The following is a 20,346-nucleotide window of genomic DNA, read 5'->3' as shown; positions in this document are numbered from 1 at the left end:
GAAGATGACTTTGAAGAAATGTAAAAATGAGAGATATGAAAAGAAGAGAAATATGGAAGAGAGAACTCAATCCAGAGGAAAATGATGGGAAGATGGGATGTTTGGCTGTTTATCCGAAGAGCAGCAGTATCTCAGATAGGGATCTTGTTGAGTTTATGAGTGCAAAGGGGAATCTATTATTGGTTCCGATTGTATACATGGAGGACTAAGAAGTGACGCATTTACTGAATAGTCTTTTGATAGTGAATAGGTAAAATCAAACCCAACGCCCAATGTGTTATCATTCTTTCAATAGTTTCTCCGAGTATTCAAATCCCTTAAAACCAGAGCCCCAACGCGCGATCCCTTCGACATTGGATAGGGATGGGCTCAATGGGCCAGCAGTTCATTTCTTTGCGGTGATTCCGAATGCGGCCGCCATGTTCTCCCACACGTGTTGGAGGGCCTGAATATTGGCCTCGGTGGTGTCGAGACGTGCAGTTTGGTGGGCGAGGATCGCACGCTGGCGGATTATCTCATTTTGCATGACGCTTTGCTCTAAGATCAGGTTATTGATCACTTCGTTGAGAGCCACTAGTGCGTCTCGTTGCCGAATGCATTGGGCAGAGTCCGGGACAGGCTTAGGTCCACCTGTTATGGCCTTAGGGTCATCGTCGACCGGGCCGCGAGGCAATCCCGAGGAAGACATCTCTGTATTGTAGTTAGCCATGTCCTAGAACTAATTTGTATTAAATTCGCGCAGATTGTACCGAGATGATCAGGTTGAGGGGTTGGATAAAACTGAGTAGATAGGTATGATAGGGTGAGGTGGATGGAATGGAAGGAAAATTGGTTGAAAGAAAGTGAGACTGAAGAAAAATGAATTGGAAGAAAAGTGAAGTGAGATGGGGAAATGAGAGAAAGATGAAGAAGAGAGGAAGGTGGAGAGAAGGAATAGGAGAAATCGGTTGCTTGGTTGTTTGTGCGAAAAGCAGCAGTTCGGACGGGGATTTTGATGAGCAAGATCACTATATAATATTTCACGTGTAGGAAAAGGAGGATCTTTGTCTCGAATGCGACTGTATATATGAAGGACCAGCAAGTGGCATCAGTTAGAAAGTCAATGTTCGGATTAGCAGAATGAGACTCACCTATCTCTCCTAGGCCTTGGGCATGGTGGGCAAATCAATTGCTCTACCGTGCTTCTGCTTACAACCCATTAGTCGGTCTTGGTATGGAGCTGTCATTATTTCCACCGAATTTATGCGTGCTGAAGAAAAGTACGTGTCAAGTGTACTGGGTACTGCGCTACGGGTGTTGTTGGCTCCGGGTTCGATTTCTCGCAGGGCTGTGTGAGGGGGAATTGTGAAGCGTGATAGATGAGGCACGGAATGTAATAGACCGGCTCCTCGTGCTCAATATCTGTGAGCTGAGGATCCCTTAACTGGTTTAGATACCACAGCGTACTTAGGCGGCCAGTACCAGCAGCCCAGGCTCCTAATATCTTGCCTATTATGAAAGGTATAATGAAAGGAAGGGAACCCCCGGTATTTCATCTGTGGTGGCCACGATTATATTTCCAAACAACAATTTGTGAGGTTCAGTGAAGAAAATAAATACCTTCTGCGGAAGTGGTATCAATGTGCGACGTTGTTCTGACATGAAGCTGCCTCGCTGCGGTCGACTCTGTGATGGTGGAGCTTGGCTGCTAAGAAGGAAGACCCTGAACTGGCAAAATTTTGCTTCGTTCTCAGCTCACAGTTCTCAGATAGCTTCGTCGATTATCATTTCGTGGATACCCTTTCTGGATGGGCGAAGCATCGGCGGCTGGGTATGTGATGACGGCGCCGGAGAAAGACTCGCAATACCTCAAATGAGCGATTCTGCCCCCAACAAAGTGATGAGTTGAGGGAAATCAAAGAGCAAAATCTGGGTCCTCAAACATACAGGTAACAAGGCCTTCCTGGTCGGAGCAACATCGCGCCTTGTGTTTTTACGGCCTCAGGCCAGTGATGCCTAAGGCACTAAGGAATTGTCGGCGCAGTAACACCGGCATACCGGAGGATTTATTAATCCTACATGTTTTCGTAATTTATGTTATGTAATCGAGGCTCCATATAAATTGTGTAGAGAGCCGATACAGAAATACAGAGAGTTGAATACTGTCGAATACTAAGATTGAATACATGGTGGAAACAGGGTAAAATACCCTGAATATCATGTGACACATGGTACCACCCATACCATACAAAAGTGCATATTACAGTTAGTCATCTATGTCCGCCCAGATTGTTGAAAGCGCGGGTTTTGTCATTTTAGTTAGTTAGAGATTCCAATATATCTGATTTTGTCCATACGTTGTCATACAGCCAGATTTCTGTCAAATACCATTGATTGGACCCTACATTTTACAATACGGAATCTCCGACAGGAATCAACTGGCCTGATTTGTCTTGAAACCCCATGCAACTTTCGAGTTCACTGCTGTAATTCCAACATTCGTCGGCGGGACTTGGAAAAAAGACACCCCGCCCTTTTACCCTAGTTATGAGCTCCCAAGGAGCACAAGACTTGGGGGTCGGGAACCCTAGTGCAAAAGTTGACCCCGCTGTCGCTGCTAGTGAGTATCCACGATCCTTTCTTTGACCAGTGAGACAAGCGCCCTGATGATGACGACCGTGCCAGAACTTCCGCATGGTGCCAAAGTCGTGTCGACTGAGCATCATGGCTTCAGCTTCCGGGCCACAACTGGGCGCATTGATGTTGAGTTGATGGACGGGTCGGCTCGGAGTTTCTTTATGAAAGTTGTGATAGAGGAGAGAGGTAGAGCGATGGTTCAAGGCGAGTTCGAGTCTATGACCGCAATTTATAATCTCATCCCTGATTCTGTTCCGAAGCCAATCGGCTGGGGTACATATGAGACAACACCCGACATGCACTTTTTCTTATGTGAATTCAAGGATATTGATCAAGAGTTGCCGGACGTGCACAAGTTCACTGAATGCCTTGCAACCCTACACAAGAAAAGCAGATCACCGACTGGGAAGTTTGGATTCCACGTCACTACCTATAGCGGCAACCTGTCGCAGCACACTGAGTGGTCGGACAGCTGGGAGACCTTCTTTGCCAAAGGATTGCGACATGCACTCACACATGAAATTTTAGCCAAGGGTCCCAGCGAAGAAATCGACATTTTGAGTCCTATCATATTTGACAGGGTAATCCCACGTTTGCTGCGACCCCTGGAGAGCGAAGGTCGATCTGTCAAGCCATGTCTCATGCATGGTGATTTATGGTATGGGAATACCGGGAAGAATGCCACCACAGAAAGTCCCATTGTTTTTGACGCCTGCTCTTTCTACGCTCACAATGAATGTATGTTGTATATTTTGATTTAAAGAACATGTTTACTAACCTTGGACTAAACCTGATAGATGAACTTGGACAATGGGCACCGGTTTGCAACCGGTTTGGTTTCAAGTATGTTCAAGGGTATCATTCACACTTCCCCATATCATCTCCAGTTGAGGACTATCAAGGTCGCATCGATCTCTATAAACTGTGCGTATATACCATGATGTCCTGTGTCCGATAACTCAACTCGATATGTAGGCGATTTAACACACATGTCTCGGCCCTCTTCCCCCAAGATCGAAATCTTCGAGAACAGTACGCAGCAACCCATAATTTGCTGGGAATTGAACGATCAGACCAGCTCACATTACTCATAGAATGCTTCAGGATATGAGAGACTTGATCGCTAGATATGGCGAAATATCCAAATGACCTCTAATCAGTTGCCTGGGCAACTTCTCTCACTATATTTCTGTTATTTCGAAATTGATTCTCTCGCCCGCCGTGTCAGCGAACACAATCTTCTTTGTAGCTGTGTACCTGGAACATGGATTTGCGCAATTGTTACTATTTTTAGCGATCGACGCCTCGGCACATGTGTTGTGCAGCACAACAACCGTGTTTACGTCATTCTCATATGCAAGTGAGACTTGATTCTTATTGTAGGTAAAATTTCGCGTAGCCATGTATGTACACAAAAAGTAGGTGTTTAGTAGTTGATCAACTCATGGCACACTGATAGGCTTGTATCAAAGTAAATGCCAACAAATCACCCAAATAAATATGCATAGTGGGTAATGATCTGCAGTGTCTCAGAGATATCTCGAGTCATCGCAAGTGGAGGCCCTACGTAGCCCCCCTCGACTCCAGAGGTCGGGCCCCCGGCCAATCGCCCTGCTTATCTAACGCGTGGCCTGCTTCCAAGGCGAATTTTGTTGAAGGGTGATGACCCTTTTTCTTTTTTATCACTTCTCGTTGTGCATTACATTGAATCTGTCTTTACTTTCATATTTGACGTTCTTCACTCGCTTAACCCTGCGTGATTGTTGTGATTGTTGTTTTGTCCTTGCTTGGCGCACACGTTATATCCGCCCTTGAAGATGCACGACGATTATTATGCTCAAGATGACCCTGGTCGCTTTCAGTCGAGCCATGTGTTACAAAATAAGACACCGGCGGGCAGTGTACACCCGCCTGATGACGGAGAGTGGAGCGGAGATGCCACAGATCAATACTCCAGATGGGACCCGCGCGGATGGTCCTTGAAGAAGAAGATTTTCCTAGCCGCTTGCATTATTGTGGTAATTGTGGCCGTTGTCGTTGGTGCCGTTCTAGGAGTGCGAGCCAATCGGTACCCCGATTACTCGAAACTGAACTACAGCTTGAAAGATAACTTCTCGGGGCCATCCTTTTTCGACAACTTCGAATATTTTACTGATGCCGATCCAACTCATGGATTTGTCCAGTGCGACTCCTACATTTCAAACTTTAAGCCAAAAAAACTAAACTAACGTGTAATCCAGGTACATCGACCGAGCTGCATCCACATGGCTTAATTTAACATCCGCGACGGAGACCTCCGCGGTGCTCAAGGTTGACACGACATACAGTGGATCGGAGGCTGCTAATGGGCGCAAATCTGTGCGAGTCACTTCCAACAATACATATGCCGATGGACTTTTCATTTTCGACGTTATTCACACCCCGTACGGGTGTGGTACGTGGCCGGCTCTGTGGCTCACGGACAACGGCAACTGGCCTGAGAACGGAGAAATTGATGTCGTGGAAGCAGCCAACGCTGGAACCTTTGGGTCTCAATCCACGCTTCACACAGCGAAAGGCTGCTCCATGGGCGTTAAACGGAAACAAAGTGGCACTGTGGACAACAAGGACTGTTACTACGAGGCGAATGACTACGCGGGCTGTGGTGTGAAAGGTACTGAGAGTTCTTATGGTCCCGAGTTTAATAGCAAAGGTGGCGGTGTAAGTGATGGTGTTCCCAACTGTTTCCCCATCGAAATCAATTCGCTAATACCCACCCCGTTCAGGTTTACGCGATGGAACTCCGTGACGCCGGTATTCGTGTGTGGCAATGGGTCCGCTCCAATATTCCCTCCGATATCACCTCGGGAAGTCCCGACCCGTCCACCTGGGGCAAAGCATTCGCAGACTTCCCCAGCACGGATTGCGACATGGGTTCTCATTTCAAGAACCAGACTATCATCATCAATATCTCGTTGTGTGGTGACTGGGCGGGTGCGAGCAAGTACTACACGAAACAAAGTAGCTGTCCTGGCAACTGCACCGAATTCGTCCGGGACAATGCGACTAGTTTCGACACTGCATACTGGGAGTTCGGCGGCTTTAAGGTCTATCAGGCCTCGTGATTCGTTGAATTGTCAAGTACAATTTTCCCTTTAATGTGTTCCTGAATTGATGCATGGGGTTTGATCATTGCCGAGGCGTTTGGTTCGTGGGTTTTATTTAAAAATGGCGGAGTTTTCAAGGCAGACTGCAATCATGGAATTTACATGTCGATATATAACTAGATGATGAACAGAAACTCATAATTCGGGCATCAACCCTAAAGATCAGGCATGCGAAGCTTGGCCGCTATACACCGTCGTAGACACCGGTGATATAAGTTTTTTAATATAATCGTAAGCCAAATGAGCAACTACCGCGTTCCAGTTAGCTACTAGAGTATCCGTGGACACATTATCTGGCACGTATAATGGTAAACACTTAGCGGGTGCGTTGTGGCATTACAAGTGTGGTCGCCGTCTATAACGGGGGAAGTCAACGCGAGAATGTTTATAACGCACTGACGATGAAGATTGTCATCCTCGTCGTGGATTCCATGTTAGCAGACATCATGGAAAGTTTATGATCTAATGGAGTTAGGTAGACTTTACAATTCTTTGCTTCAGTTCCAGTTTTGGTTTACTAGCTAATCTCCCCTTTTTTATTTAGGTTACTTTACTTTCTGTAGGTATTCATTGCGCAATATCATTCATCGAACAGCAGAACTATGATGTTGGTTCTAGACTGCGACATCGCCCGTCCACGGTGGGCCTGAGGCGTTTCGACTCTTTGCCTAACTACCTATACTTATATAAAGTCGTACTAAGATATACTTCTAAATCTTTCATGTCGGGATCAACCCATTCTCACGTGATACTAAACTGTAAGAACTTCACCAGATTATAAAGTAGACTTTGAGAAAAGGTATGTTGGTCACACCAATAGTCAAGTGCAAGTTGGGTTCGACGACTCTTCGAGCGAGTGATAATATAATAAAAATTATTCCGGACCTCTGTTATCCCTTATGCTCTGTGATCCTGAAAGCCCTACTCAAGCTGTACCACTCGGGCTCCTAAGATCCCTGTAAAAGCGACACTTTGGAAACTGCTTCTTTTTACTGATTTTACTCTTGGTTCATGTCCACAGGTTACTACCGTTGCTCATGATTCTTCGCAGAATTCGAAGCAACCGAGACACGAGCTGTCTCACTTCCCCCACCCCGACATGGCCATCCCCTTGCGTATTCGCCGGATCCCGCATAATACTCATATCCTCCTCGATATCATATAGCATCTCCCCCAACCGCATGGTGGCATGACACAAAACCTCCAACATGATATGTAAAGGATATAGACAAAATGTGACGGTCATCGAACGCATTTCTGCATATACTGATCACTTCAAACTAAGAGAGAGGCACAGGATATTATGGTCAAATAGGCTTTCAAAACTTTACGCAATGTAAATTTGTCGTTGAATCGAACTAGCTAACAAAAAGATCCAACTCTCGCAACAAACAGGCCCTTTCAAGACTTATTCATATTGGACACAATCTTGTCACATAACGCATGAAGTGAATTAGCGTTGGCAATCTCCAGTGTTGTCAGTTCAACCTGTAGCTCCAATCGCGCCCAATTTCGGAATTCAACTGCAGCCAAAGAGTCCATCCCATAACTGCTCAGCGGCTTGCCAGGCTCCATAGGTGCACTAAGTCGCAGTGTGACCATGAATTGTTTATTGACGGCCTCAATGGCGGCCCCCATAAGAGCCGCCTGTGGAGCGCCATTCTTGAGCAGCAAAAGGAGCGCCTGCAGCTCTTTGGTCTCGTCAGCTGCAGCAGAGCCTCCAGAGCCACTAGTCTGGTCTCTGAAACAGAGACCTGCAAATCGTGCATCAGCTAGGAGGCGCGAGTTTTCCTCCTGGGGGACGGCAATGCTGGTGATCAATTGACCATTACTGTGTGCATTCAAAGGCGCAATGTCTTGCAGAAGAGCCACGCGAAGAATTTTGTTGAAAAGAGACTCATTGATGGGCGTCCAGGCTGCGGTGTCGAGGGCCACCAGTAGATCTTTGTGCTCCGACATGTATCCGATGTCGTCAATGGCGCCCAGGTCAACAGAGCAAGCTTTCAGACCCTGCTTGCGGCGGTACCGGGCGAAGTTGTCCAGGAACACATTGGCAGCGGCATAGTTGGCCTGTCCCTTCTGACCAACAACACCTGAAATACTGGAAAGCATGGTGAAGAAGTTAATCATGGATCCTGTCTCAATGGAAACATCGTGTAGATTCCATGAACCTTGCAACTTGGCCTCAATTGCTTGGTAATACTCGCTGATGGTCATCGAGGTGAAGACACGGTCCTTTTATATTGATTAGTTTGACAAAAGCGCAGGAATTAGAGTGGTAGGGGGGTTTTACCCTTAAAACCATGGCTCCTTGGATGATTCCTCCGATAGGAAGGGGCGCCTCCTTAAAGCATCGTGTCACATCGGCCTTCTTCGCCACATCGCCGGTAACGAGAGTGAAAGAACACCCAATAGCCTTGAGATTTTTCAACACCGCCTGGGACCTTTCGTCATCGCATCCACTGCGAGAAAGAATAACCAAGTGTTTAGCACCATGTCGGGCTAGCTGTGTGGCTATGGTGCCGCAGAGGCCCTTAAGACCACCAACAATCAAGTACGACACATCTTCTTGAAGGACCAATAACTTTTGCGCAGGACGGGCCTAATGTGGAGGTTAGTACTAAGCCCGGAGAGGGTTCATGAAGAGCCATACCGCAACCTGAACATCTGTGTTCGGTCCATCAGAAATGACAATCTTTCCGATATGTTTGCCCCCACGCATATATCTGAATGCGGAAGGAATATCTGCAAATGAGAATGTTGTGATAGGACCAATGGGTGTAAGCTGCCGCTTTTTGATGAGGTCCATGGTCTGGTCGAGGAGTCTATATAAACAAAATTAGCAAACCACGACTGAACTCATGTCTTCCGACCTGAGATTTGTCAAGCTCACCTCGCAATAAGAGTATCAGAAACATGAGCGTGGGACATATCAAAGCAGCGATAAGATGCGTTGCGACCAAAAGGTTCCATAGATAGGTAGTTTCTGTCCAGCATGTCCTTTTTACCGAGTTCGACCATAGTACCCCCGGCGGCAATGCACCGCCACGATTCCTCCATTAGCTCACCCGTCAAGGAGTTGAGAATTACATCAACACCCGCACCATGCGTAGCATGCATCAACTCACTGGCAAAGTCAGTAGAGCGCGAACTGAAGATTCGGTCCTCTGGGATCCCATATCGGTCCACTAGAAACTTTCTCTTCTCGTCATTTCCTACAGTGGCATAAACCTCTGCACCAATATTGTGGCAAATTTGAATTGAAGCTTGGCCCAGACCCCCTGTGGCGGAATGGATCAAGACTCGCTAGATTCAGTCAGACAATGGTTCATGTATAACCCCGGAGAATCAAGCTTACATGGCCTTTTTGGGTATTGGCGAGATCCTTGATACTGTACATCGCGGTGAGGTAGACGCTCGCCAGGGTAGAAGCCTCCTATAGGCAACATTAGAACCGCGTTTCGGCAGTAGATAAGATGTATACTTACCTCGTATGACATCCAGTCTGGAATATGGTACGTTCTCTCGACCGTTGCTATGACGCGATTGGCAAAGGCACCCTTTTTGAAGACCAACACACGTTCTCCGGGCTTGAATTTGGTGACTGATGGATGGACTCGTCGGATGAGGCCGGCGCCTTCTAGGCCGAGTAGATGTTCGTTCTCAGGTACGATCCCCATGGTGATAGCCACATCCTGGTATGAAATGGTTAGTTGGCACGACATGGATATTATAAAAGGCTTCGCTCACTTTGAAGTTCAATCCCGCTGCGAACAACTCCACCTCAACCAAGTTTTCCCCAAGAGGAAGCTCTGTCGGGGCCACCTCATTGTACTGAATGGTATCAATTGTGCCCACTCGCTCGCACTGAAGCCTGATCGTTGTCTCTGCAGAATGAAGGGACTGGAGTACGGGGGGTCGCCCATCAACAACTTCTGCCTCGGCTTTGTTTATGACATTGTCTGGCAGGATTCGAGGGACATGAAGATAACCGCCCCTCTCGACGTATTCACTTTCAATGTGATCTTTTGTTCGGGGACTTTGAATCCTTTTGAGGACAGTAACAAGAGCATTGAATGTCGCTGTATTGGAGACACCTTCCACGTCGAGCGTGGTAAGGCTGACAGATGGATCCTCAGCTCGCACAGTTCTTCCCAACCCATGAATCATGGCCTTGCTGGGATTAGTAACCTCCATCTGAGACCCTTCAGTTACCCACAAAAGCTTCATTCCAGAGCTAATAATTGCCTTAAGGGCTTCCCAGTTGGGTTCAGTGATTGTTGGCAGAATGGAATCACCAAACTCCACCACGATGCCGATCGACTCCAGATCGATATCGTCAAAAGGTGCTTCATGCTGGCTAACGTTCCATCCAGCAGCGACAAGGCTTGCTTGAAGCTTCAAACTCGCGATAACTGGCTTGGAAAATTGGAGCAGGCTAACAGACCCCGAAACTGGCTCGCGAATGGCTTCTGCCCGACCCAGAACGATTGATCCGATGTTGCCATCAATAGAAGGATAAAACCTCGCACCAAGACACGTGAGATCTTTTCGATCCATCAATGAATGTCGTTGGGTGCGGGGCCTTTCAGTTGAATCAAGGATCTCAAATCCGTCGGAGTTGCTATCACTGGTTCCGCCGTTCCCATGGGGAATGTCATTGCCATTGGTATCTACAGACGTGGCCGTTTGCCCCTTTCTGGTCGTAGTGTGCTCATCTATTGTCATGATTAATTTGAAAAGTCTGGTCCAAGCCCGGAGGTCAAAGGCCTTACCATTCCCGTCGTAATCCACAACCAACAAGTGCCCGCCATCTGCAAGAAGCTTGCGGGTGTTGTCGATAATTTGCCTGTAGTGCTCGTCGGTTCCACTCTAAATACGCAAACGTATCAATTTATGTTCAGGTTTGTAACCAAGGGAATCCATGGCGGTGTGACCTACCACCTTGAGGACGACGAGGTCAAACGTGGTCTGTCCGTTGGGGATATATCCCTCGCTAGCAAGATCCGTAAGAACAAAATGAGCATTTTCGTGAGAGGAATATGTCTCCTGGGCGTCCAAAAGTGCTCCTGGATCTGCAAACATGACCTGAATGTTCTGAGCGGATCGACGACAAGAACTGTCTGACAGACTTCCATCCAGCCAGATGCTAGTTGGATCGTTGGACCTGACATTTATTTCTGCAACGCTCAGATGCGGCTTTTTGTGAGAAGCCATATCCACGATATGATGAACATCAGTGAGAGATTCATCGCCATTGTCAATTCCTAAGAGCGTTGATATATCTGTGAAGTCAGAGAGAGAGGTGATATCCCGGTTCCATACCACTTTGCTGTAAGCATGTCTTGAGTAAATCTCCTCACGAACATCCAACTTGTGATAGCGGAGTCCTGAGACCTGGAAAAGAAGTTGTCCAGTTTCTTTAGCATAGACCGACGAATTCGACAAGTAGCTTTTGGTCTCATCGGGGCGACCTAGACCCACGTACGCCGAGCTTGAGACTGCTATGCCGGTCTTGGAGATTTCAGGCCGTTGGTTGACAATGATATCGTCAATAATGGCCGGGATCAAAACGGCATTGACATCGCTGCGGTTACCATTCCACAACGAGGGTGCACATGTCTGGAAACAGCCATCAATGCAGGCTGGATGCAGAGCAAAGGCTGACGGAAGGATGCTAGTATCGGGCTCTTCCAGGGAAACAACGGATCGACTATTTCGCTCGCCTGAGGTGCATTCGACCTGAAGCTGTTTCTGGAATGCAGGACCAAAATTATATCCGATGTCGTTCATGGCCTTGTACCATAACCGTCCATCCGCTGGATATTCCAGATTCCGAATATCATGAGCCGAAGCAACTTGAGGACTGTTAGCTATTATTATGCGTAGTTGGAGATGGCGCACTCATCGTACCACGCTCAACTTGGTTGGTAACCTGAATCAGACCAGCGCTATTCTCGCGCCATACGCCCTCCACCAGGCAAGAAACCTTGTAATCATGCCAGGCCGTGCCGCTTCCAGATTTTGGGGTAAGGGTAAGCATGACTTTGCACGGCTTACGTTCTTCCAACACGAGAGCCCTATTGAATGTCAAGTTTCGGAGTCGATAACTTGGTACTTTGGGACCTGGCTTTCCATCCAAAATATTCAATGCCTCTGTCTTCTGGCGAATAGCCTCTATAGCCATTGAAACAAACCCAGCGGCAGGGAAGACAATGTCAGGCCCCATCTGTAATTCATAAATATTAGCCTATAGCTCCCAGTCCTGTAATAATAGCGCTACTTACTCTGTGGTCCCGAAGCCACGGCAGGTTTTCTACTTCCAAAGTCTTCTTGAATGCAGGCTCATTCCAGGATGAACCCAGGATCTTGCTACCAAGGAGCACATGGTGTGGGAACAAGCGGTAGCGCCAATCCTTGCTGGCTTCATTCTCATACCAGTACTTGGTTGAGTAATTCCAGGCGTAATTGGGCAGATCAACAATCACAGCTGGGGCAACTTCACCTTCGCCACCTAGCTGATTGACGTTTGAGAGATTGACGGTACCTCCGGCTATGAATAGTTTTCCTGCAACATCGAATGTAGCTTTTATTGCATCGCGTCCCCGAGAAAGGGCAGCGGTATATTGGACGCTTGCAGCTTCGTTCGGGAGGGCCTTGATAATTTGGGATATTGGGCCAGCCAAGGCTCCAGACGGCCCTATCTCAATCAGAAAATCGGGACTCGAGTCAACAGAGAGCATTTCTTGGACCGCTCGATCGAAGCAAACTGGCGAGGTCATATTTGCCTTCCAATAGTTCACGAATACAGGCCCCTCAAGGAGACCTCCGGTGACAGATGAGAACATGCGAATTCCCTTGTTCCCAGGAGATTGGGCTTCAACCTGGGCCGATAGCAAGGTATCATAGTCATCGCCAATATCTTTCATATACTTGGAGTGGTATGCGAGATTAACTTGGAGCAGGCGTGCAAACTTGTTGTCTCTGACAAGGTTCAGTCGGAGCAGTTCCAACGCTGGAATGGTCCCCGAAACGGTGATACTCTGCGGACTATTGAAGCATGCAATCGAGACAGCATCTTTAATACCACTAGTGTAGTTTGGGAACTCAGCAGCCGAGATACCGGCAGCGAGCATTCCAAGATCCTGCTTTGGTGCTCTTGTCGCCGCATAGCCACGATAGAAAGCAGCAATGATAGCAGTTTCCTTAGAAATAAGTCCTGCGACACAAGCTGCAGCAATCTCGCCAGAAGAGTGGCCGACAACGCTTTGGGGACATACACCCCAGTTTTGGAGAATCTCAACTATGACAAGCTGCAGTGCGGTCACCAGTGGCTGCGAGAACTCTGGTTGTCTCAGGGTCTCAGCGCTCCGAGGTTGGATAAGCTCATCTATCGCACATTAGATTCAACCGAAAAAGAAAAACCGGGCGACTGGGTGCGGGGGGAGATCCGCGAAGAAAGGGATAAGCGAGACCACCCACCTAACAAACTCCATGCTGGGGGATCTGGAAGACGTTGGAGAACCAAGTCGAGTTGGCGCAGCAAGAGCCGTGCAGACGGGAAGGTTTCAACCAGATCTTTGCCCATTTGGGGCCATTGAGCACCTTGGCCGGTGAAAATAAAACCAATTCTTGGAGGCTCCGCAGTTTTCTTTCCATGAACAAACGCGGCTTCATCGAGATTCGTCGACTGAGTGACAATGTAACCCCGGTGATACAACTTTGATCGGCAATCCGATAAGGTGTGTGCCAAACTAGACATCTCAACCTTAACATTGAGATCCATGAGATGTATTCGAAGTCTATCAAAGTAAGACATGAGAGATTGGTCGTCGTTTGCAGAGAGCGGAATGAGGAAGGGCCGTGTCGCCCGTGTATTGTCATCCTCATCAAACATATTATCTGCCTTCGTTTGATAAGACGAGACATGCTTGATGTTTGTGAATGAGCCTGTCTCTTCCACAACGACGTGGGCATTTGAGCCTCCATACCCAAAAGAGTTCACACTGGCCCGACGGAAAGGCATATCGGGCCACTGACGAGCAATACGTGATGCTTGGACATTAAGTCCTATAAAATCGACTGTTCATAAAGTTAGTTGTGCTAACTCCAAAGGGTAGCAGTAAAAGAGGGACCAAAACAGAAAACAGATGAATGACATAGATATAAGATGAAACTTACTCTTCGGGTTTGGATTAATGAAAGTCGGATTGCCAGGAATCATAGCATTCTCAATAGAGAGTACCGCTTTAATCAGGCCAGAAATACCCGCTGCAGGTTCGGAATGGCCGATATTACTCTTGATTGACCCAATATACAGGGGCCTCGCGCTGTCGCGCCCAGGAGTAAACACAGATGAGACACCACTGACCTCTGTCGGGTCGCCGGCCTAATCATCAACGTTAGCAAACAGGTCCCAAGTACAAGGCATGGCGTGGGGGAATTCACCTGTGTCCCAGTTCCATGACACTCTATGTAAGAAGTGTGGTGGAAGCTAGACAGTCCGGCATTGGCGTAGGCGGCTCGAATGGCCATTGACTGCGCCTCGGCACTCGGACTCGCAATCCCCGCGGTATGGCCATCGCTATTAGTGGCACTGCCTCGGATGACAGCCCGGATGGGATTACCATCGCGAATAGCATCGGAAAGGCGCTTCAACATCACAGCATTCACACCCTCAGCCTTGATATAGCCGTCTGCCTTCTCATCAAACGTGTGACATTTACCTGAGAGCGAGGACGCTCCTTTCATTGCACCGCCTGTATTCACATGTTAGCTGGGAGCTATGGTATTTGCTGTTTTGCGCACTTACTATCCATGTTGTGCTCGGGACTTGGTTCCAATGTCAGTCTATATGTTTAATGCATCGTGAATGTGTATCTCTCACCTCAGGTACATATTGGCCCCCGCCACAATCGCCCCGTCAATCTCACCAGTTGTTAGATAACGACACGCAAGGTCCACAGACACCAAGCTGCCCGAGCAGGCTGTGTCCACAGTCATACTTTGTTATGTTAGAATATTTCGATATCCCGGTCTCTGTCTCAACGTACCTGGGACCCTTGATGTTAAGAAAATGACTAATACGGTTGCTGAGAATTGCCCGTCCAACACCAACGGTAACGGTGGGAGCACGATCTTCTGGGTCACGAGATTGCATGTGCTCATAGTCTAGATGAGATATTAGGAACGGAAAATTGGGGTTTTGACGGATCCCACTTGCCCACAGAATACGAGCCGACAAAGCATCCGACAGGGGCTCCATCCAAAGACTCCAGAGGCAACCCCGAGTTCTCGAGACATTCGTACACAACCTCCAGTAACTGCCTCTGCTGAGGGTCCATGGCAGTTGCATCCACATGCGATATACCGAAAAATGAAGCATCAAATTCCTGTGGATCGATGTTCTCAAGGAACATGCCTCCTGGTGATCGCATGGTCTTTGGCATTTTAGAGCCATCGTGGTGTCCCGCTATGTTGAATCGTGATTCAGGAGGTGTGTTCTTCGCGACACCACCCTTCATTAAGAAATTCCATAACGCCTTTGGGGTGTTGCTTTCACCAGGAAGACGGCAAGCCATGCCCACAATTGCAACTGGCTCCTGCAGATATGCTTTTCTCGCATTGTATGGGGGAGCCAATGGCTCATCGTGGCCCACGGTCTTGTAAGGAACTTCCCTGTTGGGGTTGTTGATTGTCATAATTGGAAATAATAAATTGTAAACCCAAATGATTTTGTTTTGTGAACAGACTTAAACTGGATATCCCACTATCCTAGTTATATATCTACGACGTAGTATATTCTCGCAATCTCACGGCCTGCCTTTTTTGTCCTCCAAAAGAGCGAGAAAAAATGTGCCGATAGGGAAGAGATACCATAGTTTGGCAAGCCATCAGAAAGTAGCCGCTCCGTGTCTTTTCGAACAAGTGATTTAGTGAACGGCTGATGGTGACCTTGTCAGCATTTAGTATCTCGGGTCCGGTAGCTTTTAAGGACCTTCGATTGGGCGTAGTCACAGATTAGACAGCAAGTAGTTGCCGGCTTCGAACTGTTTTCTCCTACGATTTATATTGAGCTACTGGCAGAGGTCAAACTCGAGGGGGACGTATGTGCGAGTTCCAATGAGCCTCGCATGTGTAGGAAATGCACGCAAGATGCATTTCATCCTTGACCCGGTTAGACCCGCATAAGATAACCAATCCATGGATATAGTACTGGATAATAAAAAGTCCACGGCTAATAGCGTGAACTGTATCAGGAACGAAACCTTATCCTGCGCCTCTCGGGTCTTTTGCGTTATCCGGGCCTATGCAAAGTAACACGGTAGAGGATCAGAACTCGAGAAAATATTGCTTTATGTCCCATTTGATTAGGTACATGAAGGTCCTAGGACCTTGTGGAACTAGCTGGGTTGTCCGCAGGTGGTATCGGCAGCCGACGGTTCGGCGACAATGTAGAAGTCAAGGCGACTCTAAACCCTTATATTGATAGACATCCACATAGCAGAGCAGAGCATAACAGAGCCAGTCTGCCATTCTGAGAGAGCTTTGTACACGAAAAGATATAAAAATGGCGCCAATTGTGGAAGATGTCAGCTTCAAAACCCTCGATGGGCTCACACTGGTCGGTAGGCTCTATCCTGCCGACAAGCGTGGCCCCGGAATAATAATGACACCTGGAGTACGTTCGATAGTATTTCCACTTTGCTGTATATTCTAACCCTGCATCCTCAGTTTAATTGCGTGAAGGAGATGTTCGTGCCTGAGGTTGCCGAGCGATTTCAAGCAGAAGGTATCACGGCCCTCATCTACGATCCGCGCACACTGGGCGAGAGTGAGGGCGAGCCTCGAAACAACGTCGACCCCATGATGCAGGTGTCAGATTACTCGGATGCAATGACCTTTATGCGGAGCGTTTCTATCGTGGACCCAGAAAGTATCGCTTTCTGGGGACAGTCATTCGCCGGAACGATTGCGCTTTGCGCTGCAGCGCTCGACAAACGAGCTAAACTCTGCATCTCAATTTGCCCTCTACTCAATTTCGAATTAACACCGGAAAAGTTCCCCCGCGTGCTGGCGAAGAGTATGCGGGACCGAGAGTCCCAAATTTCCGGCAATGCTGCTATGTATCTACCTGTCCTTACGGAGACAGGGGAGAACCCAGCAGGAATGGGCATTGGTGCCGACAAAGAGGAATTCGATTACATGGTTAATGCAAAGTCGCGGGGGGCTCCTAACCACGAAAATCATACCACATTGCAAACATATTACAAGATCGTTATGTGGCAGCCGCATGGCATCATGAAATATATGGATCCAACCCCTGTGTTGATGGTGGTGCCGGAGCTGGATATGATCTCACCACCGGAAGAGCAGTTCGCTTTGTTTGATACTTTCCCTGAACCGAAAAAGGTGCATATTGCGCCTGGAAAGGGTCATTTGGACGTCTTGAGTGGAGAGGACTTTCCGGCACTTTCAGCAATGCAGGCGGGCTTTCTACGGGAGCAGATGGCACTTTTGAAGGCTTGAGATCGAATCCATATTTCATCGCACGTTCATCTTTCACACAGGGTTCGATCGACACCCCACGATCCCCCGGACTCGAGGCTTGGCCAATCTGGAGATCATCCTTGTTCTGGAACTAGTAGCAAGTGATATCAATGAATCTGTGAATGAAATGGCTCTATATAATTATTAAACATGGTGTAAACTATAAATACAAATGCACACAACAACACAATATATCCAGTCCCCACAGCACATTATTTCTCCGCCATGGCCTGCTTCCAAGAGCTGGAAATCTTATTCCAATATTGTTCTGGATAAAGTCTCATATGGCCCATATGGGACGAGCCCTCAAACATCTCAAGATCAACCGAGTAGCCCAAATTCTTAGTATAAGCGACACTCTCCTCCACATCCTTATAACCAATAATCTCATCTTCCTTAGAGTACAGGTAAACTCTGCTAGAATCGGTCGCAATATAGGACTTATCATTTATGATCCGGTCCGGCTAAACACCCGAAGATACGGAGCCGCTTAGGACTTACCACAGGTAAACCGCCTAGAGGAAAGCATACCAGACTATAAGTGATAACGAAGGGCTAAGGGAAGAACTTCCAATTTAGTCTTAAACATATAGATACTTATAGAAATATCTTATTAGAATGGACTTATGAATTATCAAAACTATAACTAGGTAAGAGCAGTCAGTCCTCACCGTACCTAATCTCTTTTATTTTACAATCTATATCTCATATCTACAACATTGTATGCATAACTCTTGTCTCCACAAGCCGAAGTGTATAAATCTCCCGAAACCCGAAACTCAAAAGCTTAGAGACTCCACTACCAAATTTAGACCAAGGCCCAGTTCAAACCAACTAGGCCATAGGAATAAAGTTGCCCTGGTTATCCTTTCCACCTTGCTCACCCGGCCGCGGGACTTTGCCTCCCCGCTTCGGAATGAGGGCACACAAAAATGTCACGCCAAAGAGCGCAATTCCCATGGCCCAACTGCCGTGCAGACCATCAAGGTAGGAGCGTCGCGCACCAAGAAGCGTTGAGCCCGAGAAGACTTCTTCAAGCCCGCTTGAACCGGCAGCGATGACCTCCTCAGGATTGATGCCCTTCATATATTTGGGTATATTTTTCAGAAGTAGGTTGTTCATGATCGAATCCGTGGAGCCGACACCGTAAGCGGCCGAGATGAACTGGAAGACTATGAACGGGTCAGTGGGTTGACCGTTGGTATCTTGAATACATTTGGACGTACATAGAACAGTCGCCATGGTAATGGCCTGGTCATCTGTTGAGCTCAATGCTCCTGCTACAACAACAGGGATCTGAACTGAGAGTCCGGTGCCTGTACCGTACAGAATTTGATATCCGATAATAGGGCCCAGACCGGATGTCAGATCGAAGGTGTAGATCAAGCCCGCGCCGATAGTGGCTAGTATACTGCCGGCTAGCAAGAATGGCTGGTAGTATCCGACCTTAGTGACAATGGCAGATGATAAGAAAGTTGCGATGGCTTTCTGTCTATTAGTTCAAGTCCCACTGAATATAAATGCAAGGAGACCGGAACTGACATGTTGAGAGAATGGTTGGGATGTTTTTGATCCCACTGGTCATAGGAGAGTCTCCATTAATGGCCTGGAAATAGATTGGAAGATTATAGATCAACGAGAAGTTGGCGGCATTGAGGCTGATTTTGTCAGATGTTGTTCTCGAGGCTTGATCGTGACGCAAAAGAGAGCAAAACTCACAAAAAGATAAAGGCACAGCAGGCGCCGATATTCCTATTCGCCAATAGTCGCGGAACCATCAGCGCACGGTCTTGCTGCCACCACTCGATACCGAGGAAAGCACCGGTCAGGACAACCCATAAAACAAGACAAGCGATGACGGAGCCGTCGCTCCACGGTTTCGTGACTCCTCCCCACTGTAGGGCCAGGAAAAAGCAGATCAAACCTGCCAGCAAGACTACCAGACCGATGAAGTCGAACTGTTGCAGTTTCTCCTTCAGTGGCCTTCCCATTCCGGATTTGGCCTGGTCAGGGGTGCGGAAGAAGAAAAGCAAGACCCCGGCAGCCACGCCACCGATGGGAAGGTTAATGTAGAAGCACCAACGCCATGTGACATGCTGCGAAAAGGCGCCTCCCAGCAGAGGTCCTGCAATACTCGCTACACTGAATGTAGACCCCAGCAAGCCAATGAGTATGGGGACTTTCTTTGGGGGCGCAATGAAAGCTGCAATGGTGTAGCACCCGCCAGTGAGACCGGCTCCCCCTATGCCCTGGATGGCCCGTCCGACAATCAACGCAATACTGTTGGGCGCCAAAGCGCAGACCAAACTTCCAATCTCGAATATGCCAATAGCCGCCAGAAAAGAGCCGCGCAGGGAGAAGCCCTTGTATACATGACCCCAGGCGGATTGGAAAGCGGCAAGTGTCAAAAAGAAGGAACTGCCGTACCATCCGATATCTTCCATGCTCTTGAACTGGGTCGTGATCTTCGGGATCGCAGTGGAGATAATACTCTTGACTTAGAGTTAGCAGGGTGTCTTGGAGATTGTTCATGATTCGGGTACTTGCCATATCAAGGGCGACCTGAAATCCCAAAGTTAGCTTGGTATTAGTATCCATAAGAGTATGCTATGGACTTACCAGGAACATGCTCAGCATCAATGCGATGACAATTATGACCAAAATTGGTCCCGATGGGTACTTAACCGGTGCCAGTTCATCTTGAGACTCAGAGGGCGTATCGGTTCTTTCCTCTTTGGTGTCTGTAACCAGGTTCGAGTTTGTCTCCGACATGGTTTTGAGTGAATGTAGCGATGCACAATCAATAGTAGCCGGGAGGATAGCAAAATATTGTTGAAATAGCAAGGAATCTCTGTTAAATACCCACTGAGCTTCAAGCTGTGAGAGAAAGAAAAGTACCCGATGGTTTACTATATAGGGGTCAGAAAAGTACCCGATTGGACCAATTCTGATTAGAAACCTAGCTAGGTCACCAGCTTTGGTACCATGACGAACCATGAAATATTGATAATGGGCCTGTTTTTTCTTTGTTTCA

General features: G+C 47.7%; 6 protein-coding genes across 6 annotated transcripts; 3 read left to right on the top strand and 3 right to left on the bottom strand.

The window, feature by feature from the left end:
- Window positions 1-385: 385 nt before the first annotated feature.
- On the bottom strand, window positions 386-709 carry N7471_001650 (uncharacterized protein; the record flags this gene model as incomplete). Its single annotated transcript, XM_057274371.1, has 1 exon — window positions 386-709. The coding sequence occupies one exon, from the start codon at window positions 707-709 to the stop codon at window positions 386-388; it is 324 nt and encodes a 107-aa protein (XP_057142550.1).
- Window positions 710-2,526: 1,817 nt separating this feature from the next.
- On the top strand, window positions 2,527-3,574 carry N7471_001649 (uncharacterized protein; the record flags this gene model as incomplete). The annotated part of the gene is made up of 3 exons (XM_057274370.1): window positions 2,527-2,599; window positions 2,665-3,354; window positions 3,414-3,574. 3 exons carry the CDS (start codon window positions 2,527-2,529, stop codon window positions 3,572-3,574), a joined length of 924 nt encoding a protein of 307 aa, XP_057142549.1.
- An 859-nt stretch (window positions 3,575-4,433) lies between these two features.
- N7471_001648 (glycoside hydrolase family 16 protein) lies at window positions 4,434-5,720 on the top strand (the record flags this gene model as incomplete). Its single annotated transcript, XM_057274369.1, has 3 exons — window positions 4,434-4,798; window positions 4,857-5,316; window positions 5,382-5,720. 3 exons carry the CDS (start codon window positions 4,434-4,436, stop codon window positions 5,718-5,720), a joined length of 1,164 nt encoding a protein of 387 aa, XP_057142548.1.
- A 1,443-nt stretch (window positions 5,721-7,163) lies between these two features.
- Window positions 7,164-15,463, bottom strand: fma-PKS (polyketide synthase fmaB; the record flags this gene model as incomplete). The annotated part of the gene is made up of 18 exons (XM_057274368.1): window positions 7,164-7,997; window positions 8,056-8,364; window positions 8,416-8,587; window positions 8,656-9,068; window positions 9,121-9,198; window positions 9,251-9,457; window positions 9,513-10,480; window positions 10,538-10,634; window positions 10,704-11,620; window positions 11,676-11,991; window positions 12,050-13,152; window positions 13,245-13,844; window positions 13,944-14,151; window positions 14,211-14,521; window positions 14,575-14,594; window positions 14,650-14,766; window positions 14,816-14,933; window positions 14,986-15,463. 18 exons carry the CDS (start codon window positions 15,461-15,463, stop codon window positions 7,164-7,166), a joined length of 7,266 nt encoding a protein of 2,421 aa, XP_057142547.1.
- Window positions 15,464-16,332: 869 nt separating this feature from the next.
- Window positions 16,333-17,291, top strand: fma-AT (acetyltransferase fmaC; the record flags this gene model as incomplete). Its single annotated transcript, XM_057274367.1, has 2 exons — window positions 16,333-16,443; window positions 16,497-17,291. The coding sequence occupies 2 exons, from the start codon at window positions 16,333-16,335 to the stop codon at window positions 17,289-17,291; spliced, it is 906 nt and encodes a 301-aa protein (XP_057142546.1).
- An 855-nt stretch (window positions 17,292-18,146) lies between these two features.
- Window positions 18,147-20,084, bottom strand: N7471_001645 (MDR family MFS transporter; the record flags this gene model as incomplete). The annotated part of the gene is made up of 5 exons (XM_057274366.1): window positions 18,147-18,484; window positions 18,539-18,796; window positions 18,855-18,970; window positions 19,032-19,804; window positions 19,932-20,084. 5 exons carry the CDS (start codon window positions 20,082-20,084, stop codon window positions 18,147-18,149), a joined length of 1,638 nt encoding a protein of 545 aa, XP_057142545.1.
- Window positions 20,085-20,346: the final 262 nt, after the last annotated feature.

The sequence above is a fragment of the Penicillium samsonianum genome (genome assembly GCF_028829775.1).
Source record: "Penicillium samsonianum strain IBT 33392 chromosome Unknown utg000001l_segment0_segment0, whole genome shotgun sequence".
Lineage (NCBI taxonomy): Eukaryota > Fungi > Ascomycota > Eurotiomycetes > Eurotiales > Aspergillaceae > Penicillium > Penicillium samsonianum.
This window is presented reverse-complemented; position numbering and strand designations above follow the sequence as displayed.